The following is a 6,519-nucleotide window of genomic DNA, read 5'->3' as shown; positions in this document are numbered from 1 at the left end:
AGACTGTTCCCTCTGAAACGCCTTGGACTTCCCACCCAAACTACCCCCTCCCCAGGTACTTCCCCTGCACCAACAGGAGATGCAACATCTGTCCCTTCACCTCCCACCTCGACTCCATCCAAGGACCCAAACAGTCTTTCCAGTTGAGGCAGAGGTTCACCTGCACTTCCTCCAACCTCATCTACCGTATCCGCTGTTCCAGGTGTCAAATTCTCTACTTCGGCGAGACCAAGCGCAGGCTTGGCGATCGTTTCGCTGAACACTTTCGCTCCGTCCATCTTAACCTACCTGATCTCCCGGTGGCTCAGCACTTCAACTCCCCCTCACATTCTCAATCTGACCTTTCTGTCCTGGGCCTCCTCCATTGTCAGAGTGAGGCCCAGTGCAAATTGGAGGGACAGCACCTCATATTCCGCTTGGGTAGTTTACACCCCAGCGGTATGAACATTAACTTCTCTAACTTCAGATAGTCCCTGCTTTCCCTCTCTATCCATTCCCCCTTCCCAGTTCTCCCACTAGTCTTACTGTCTCCGACTACATTCTATCTTTGTCCCGCCCCCCTGACATCAGTCTGAAGAAGGGTCTCAACCCGAAACGTTACCCATTCCTTCTCTCCCGAGATGCTGCCTGACCCGCTGAGTTACTCCAGCATTTTGCGTCTGCCTTCAATTTCAGCCAGCACCTGCAGTTTTTCCTACAGTATTTCCTAACACAAGGCAACAGGGAGATTGTACCTTCCATTTCCACATGTAACACATAAATGGAGGACAGGGATTGAACTTGCAGAAACATCTTAAACAAACACAATAGATTAATGATAAAAATCACCCACATAGTGGATACAAATGTTGGGTGGCACAACAGAATTTCTAGACTGATAGGTTTAATATTTTTTAATAAAGATAGAAAATAATTCTTCATTTATCCAAATAGAAATATTCCACAATAGACACACAAGAGATAGCATTTACTATAATCTAGAAAAAAGAACTGCCGGAGGAATTTAAAAGGCCAGACGGAATGTGTGGAGCAAAGGGATGGTCGACTCCTGGGGTCAAGACCCTGCTCCAGTCCTGATGTGGGGCTTGGATAGAAAACATTGACCACCCTTCTGCTGCCTGATCCTCTCAGTTCCTCCAGCAGTTTGTTTTTGCTCCAATATTTCACAATACTAATTTACCACAGAAGAAAGTTACAGATCAATTGCACAAATACAGATTTAAATAACATCAAAACAATTAATTACTTTCACAGGAAGACATAAATACACATAAATAAGGTGTTTTATAAATATTAAGAGCAAATAAATTAAGTGCAAGTGGAACAAATTACAATAAAAATCAATTATGTCACTGGCATGGTCCTGTGCTGAACTTACAAATTCTTTTCTGCCAAATTGCTGCTTTCTGCAGAACCATAACTTGACATTAAGTCATTGCCAGTGGGATAACAGAATAAAAAATACTCCAGGTATTTAATGGCATAGTCTATGTCTAAGCTCTGGATGTCACTACATGGATCAATAAAACCTCAACAAAGGGACACCAGTGTCCTGAGTTTTCATTCACCTCTTGCCAATACGTAAGCAGGGATCAACACACTCATGGAGAACCTGCATTGTTTTTCCACAATTACTTCATTTCCAACTAATTTCTCACTGCAGATCTGTCACAAGGCGCCACATTTAGTTTTCAAGCAGTCAATTTCTCAAATAAGTTAAACGTAAATAAATATTAAGTTACAAAACCTCAGATGAGAGATAGCAAACAAATGAAGGATGGTGTAGATGGTCTGTGTCCTAATTAGTAAGATAAAGATGAACACTGTTTTAAACGAGCCATTCTTTCACAGGCCGATGTAAATCCGTGACAAGCCTGAGTATAAAAGTACATTCCTGAGCTGGTCCAGAATGTCGACTTCGAATGAGCATTACGCACTTAACATTCAGCCTTTGATCTTCTAAGAGTGAGCTTCATTAGTTGTCAGGTCTGTAGAGAATATAAGAAATTATGAAAATTATAATATATTACTCAATTCCCTTCAATGATACTTCTGTCCTGGTTTTCTAAACCTATTAATAAGTAGGTTATAAATACATCCTCACTTCACTTTGCCTTTTTCCGTTTTCCTAACCTTCCTTATGAATTCAATTGATAATGTCTCTGCTCAGTGAAATAAATGTCCTGCCTAACCACATAGAGGCTATTTGCTGGAGCATATCTGTTTAACATTTATTCCCGGCTTCAATGTTGTTCGTGTAAAATTCAGGCAATCTGCCCAGATGGAGAAAGTAAAAAAGCCATTCTGTAAATGTTATGTCTTTCTTTCCAATGATTTCAATGTTGTACCTGGAAGAGCTAGTCAGCTAAATTCAATCCTTATTTCTGGTCTCTTCTTATCCTCTGTTTTAGCCCATGTTTTAGAATCATAGAGTGACACAGAGACAATCAGCATGGAAACAGGCCCTTCAGCCCAACTTATCCATGGTGACCAAGATACCCCATCTAAACTAATCCCATTTGCCCATATTTGGCCCATATCCATCTCACCCTTTCCTATCCATGTACCGTGTCTTTTAGATGTTATTATTAAACCTGTCTCAACTACCTCCCCCAGCAGCTCATTCCATATACCCACCACTATCTGAGTGCAAAACTTTTAGTAGAAATTATGGTCTGAAACTTACCAATTGGTTATCATGGCAATGAATTTTTTCACCCAAACGGCTTCAGGATTCAAACACACCAAGGAATCATTTTTAAGGATTGCACTGAAGGAAGTAAAGGATAACAATTATTTCAATATAAAATATAATAATGCACCATGAATACTGTGCAGATATTATTCACATAAACTGTTTATCAAGAACCACTCTAATTACAACTTAAGATAGGCACAAAAAGCTGGAGTAACTCAGCGGATCAGGCAGCTTCTCTGGAGAAAAAGAATAGGTGTCGTTTCAAGACCCTTCTTCAAACTGAGGAAAGTTCTCGACCCAAAATGTAACCTATTCCTTTTCTCCAGAGATGCTGCCTGACCCACTGGGTTAGTCCAGTTTTTTGTGTCTATTTTCAGTTTAAACTGCATCTGCAATTCCTTCCTAATAATTAAAACTTACATGATTTCAACTTTTGAGCAGTGTGGACCACTTGGAATAATTTTAACATTCTCCATGCGCCTGGGATGGATGAATTTGGAGCGTGTATTAATGCACTGGCAGCGAAGACTCACTTTTGAATTTCCAATAGATGCAGCTGAGGAAGAAACAAATCGTATACATTTTAGAAAAGTCGGTTGAAATGATAATCTTACTTATTTATTCATATTTACCTTTTGGGCAAAATTATGTTACCACTACAAGGAGGCTCCTTAAGTGATCTTTTTATTACAAGGCCTATTATTTATCTAGATACCTCGCACCATAAAATCAGATTCTCACTTTGGAAGACCAAAGCCCATATCTCCTGATGTAAGGCAATGGGAAAAAATGATGCTGTTGTGGGTATTGTTGCCTTTAGATTTGAAGTTGGTGTGCTTAGTCCCTCCTTCCCTTTTCCTGCCGTTGAATGCTCAGGGCAGGTGGTTAGGTTTTGTCTTGATGGAGATAGTTGGAGATATACCCTCATGTTGGAGAGGGTCTGAAGAATGGTCTTGACCCAAAAAGTCACCTATTCCTTTTCTCCTGAGATGCTGTCCGACCCGCTGAGTTACTCCAGCTTTTTGTGTCTATCTTTGGAGATAGTCATTGGCTGGTACTTTTGTGGTATGGGTTTTACTTACTACTTATCAACCCATGCCAAAATCATGTCCAAGAATCCCTGCACATGAGACCTGGATGGCTTCATTTGCTGAGGACGGCTTCATTTGTGAATGGAATTAAGCATTATGCCATTGGCATCAAGCATCTCCACATCCAACCTCATTATGGAAGGATGGTCATCCATGGAACAACTGAAAATAATTGGAGCTCAGACACTGCCCAGCCCTGAGCCAAAGATGATTGACGTTTGACAACCTCAACAATCTTTATGTGTAGTATTTTCCCTTGGATGCCGATTGATATAACCCTTGATCCTACTCAAAATATTCTTCTGCACTAATGACTCCAAACTGCCCACTGTGCAGTGACTGGTTAGTAGGCCTGTTAACTAATTTGACTAAGGCCATGTCATAACTTTCCTATGAATTGTGTTATCTCAACACAAGGAGCCTCGCAGGGGAGACCAGCAGTAGCAGATTAATTATCCATTTTAATTGCCTGGAACAGGAAGCATGGAGCATCTTCCTTGAACCAAAGCAGAACCGTGGTTATTGTGGTCCTATAATTATGTAATTATAGCTGAATCAGTCAGTGGTAAATGATCTAAATCCATCCAAGCATACTTTGATACACCTTTCAAACTACTCAACAGACCTCGAAAAGTATCCCGTGTGATCTACGTGTAACTGCAATAGCTGCGTGTTACACATTATCAGTGTTATTTGAGTCTATCTGTGAACTTTGTATCCTATATTAAAAACTGCAAATGCAGTCCAGTATTAATAAATATTATTGTCTCTAAAAGGGTTAACATATTTTGATGTTTGTATCAAAATTATAAATTCTTATAAAAACACTTTGGAGTCATATAGTTATAGTAACTGTTATTAAATGTATTAAATAAACAATTTAAACTGTTTTCACAAAATTTTAGATTCTGCACATTGATGGTTAAAGATAAAGCCAGACAATCGCTTACCTTGTGTAGAAGCCACATAGAGTACGAACAGCGTTAGGCTGGTGAGAAGAACTCGGCTGTTCATTTTCCTTTGTCTAAATATTTTTCCAACTATTCTGCTCACTACTCTTGAGCTGCTGAAGATGTTTCTAACCTTCATTGTTGAGGCTCCCTACTTATAATCGGAACCTTGTTACTCACTTGTGAGATGATGTCACTGAACATTTCCCGGATATTACGAAATACTGTTACAGATGAAAAGCTTGAGAATGAGTCAATGCCTTCAGAGCATGGTGCTTCGACACAAGACAAAAAAGTTGTTTGGATAATTTGATAGTTCCCCCTCACGTAGTTTAAATAGTCCTGAATTTTTATGGATCTGGTTTAAAATATCCTGTGCTATAAATATTAATTTTGCTTTGAAACATTCATGTTACGTTCCAGTGTAGTTAGAGTTAAAGCAATTAAATAATATTTATTTTTATTGAACTACAGGCATTTGTTTTTGCTTAACTAGTCTGAACATATCCAATGGAATATAAATAATAGCAGCTAGTATTATAGAGTCATGGAATCATGGAGTTTAACATCATAGAAGCAGGGCTTTCAGCCCAACTCGTCCATACCCATCAAAGTGCCTGCAGGTCAATGTTTCGTCCATATCCCACTAAACTTTTCCGATCCACATACCTGTCTAAATGTCTTTTAAATGTAATTTTACTTGCCTCTGCCTCCTCATTTAGCTGCTTGTCCAATATATTCACCATCCAACCATTTTTAAGGCAGTGATAGATAGATTCTTGATTAGCACGGGTGTCAGGGGTTATGGGGAGAAGAATGGGGTTAGGACGGAGGGATAGATCAGCCATGATTGAATGGCGTAGACCTGATGGGCCGAATGGCCTATTTCTGCTCTTATCACTTATGACCCTATGACCTTCTATGTGAAAAATCTCACATCCCCTTTAAATCTTTGTCTCCTCACCTTAAACCTGTGCCCTTTAATTTTACACTCCCCTATCCTGAAGTTTCAAAATAATTATTTCAAAACAAAGCTAATCGGTACAGGACATTCATTTTGATGAACTATTGCAGATGAAACTTATATTTATTTCAAAATAATTGAATGCTCACAGTATGGATAACTTGAATAAATTTGTATAATTTATATATTTGTTTAATTTGTGTAGATAATTTGAATAAATATCTATATAAGTTTATTGTCATTGATCAGAACTTAATTCTCCTAAACTTTATTGCATGAATTAAGCTTTGTTATTAGACATGCCTGTATTTTATTATCCCCACTGAAACTCTCATAATTATACTACGTCATGGGAAATTTTCGATCAGTTTGAAGCTGCTATATTTGTTGAATGATTGAAGTGCTCTTGGTGCATTTCCCAAAGACGAAAAAAAAGTACACTGAACAATTGTGTGGGAGTTATCATGAAGCCAATGAGGTAGAAAAAGGATAAAGTGGAAAATAGGCACTGGGACTGTGATATATGATGTCATGCATACAACAGTGCAGAAACACACCTGATTAATGCTCTGGCTTCAATATAAAGTTTTCAGTGACCAGCCAACATTAACCTTCATTTTGTTTATTGATTAATTTAACTCATTGAACCGGATTCATTAGTAACAGCAGCAGTTCAAGTAAACTACAGCAGATTCAGGCTACATAGGCTGCTCAGAAAAGTTAGATCGTATGGGATCCAAGGATAGATAGCTGAATGGATAGCAAATTGGCTCGATGGAAGGAAGCAGAGGGTGATGGTGGAAGGTTGCTTCTTGA

General features: G+C 38.8%; 1 protein-coding gene across 1 annotated transcript; it reads right to left on the bottom strand.

Annotated features, from left to right (window-relative positions):
- Positions 1-1,360: 1,360 nt before the first annotated feature.
- LOC144600528 (interleukin-8-like) lies at positions 1,361-4,936 on the bottom strand. Its single transcript, XM_078412202.1, has 4 exons — positions 4,740-4,936; positions 3,119-3,254; positions 2,687-2,770; positions 1,361-1,988 (listed from the first exon to the last, which is right to left on the bottom strand). Coding segments are annotated over exons 1-4 (360 nt in total). The 5' UTR covers positions 4,879-4,936; the 3' UTR covers positions 1,361-1,987.
- Between the last annotated feature and the right edge of the window lie 1,583 nt (positions 4,937-6,519).

The sequence above is a fragment of the Rhinoraja longicauda genome, chromosome 1 (assembly GCF_053455715.1).
Source record: "Rhinoraja longicauda isolate Sanriku21f chromosome 1, sRhiLon1.1, whole genome shotgun sequence".
Lineage (NCBI taxonomy): Eukaryota > Metazoa > Chordata > Chondrichthyes > Rajiformes > Arhynchobatidae > Rhinoraja > Rhinoraja longicauda.
The sequence above is the reverse complement of the archived record's forward strand: the minus strand, read 5'-3'. Positions and strand labels throughout refer to the sequence as shown.

Excerpts from the sequence above, each read along its gene's own strand:
- LOC144600528 (XM_078412202.1), bottom strand. The coding sequence starts at position 4,878 with ATGAAGGTTAGAAACATCTTCAGCAGCTCAAGAGTAGTGAGCAGAATA. Across the intron at positions 3,255-4,739 it reads CTATGTGGCTTCTACACAAG|CTGCATCTATTGGAAATTCA; the intron begins GTAAGCGATTGT and ends TTTCTTCCTCAG. Across the intron at positions 2,771-3,118 it reads TGCTCAAAAGTTGAAATCAT|TGCAATCCTTAAAAATGATT; the intron begins GTAAGTTTTAAT and ends TACTTCCTTCAG.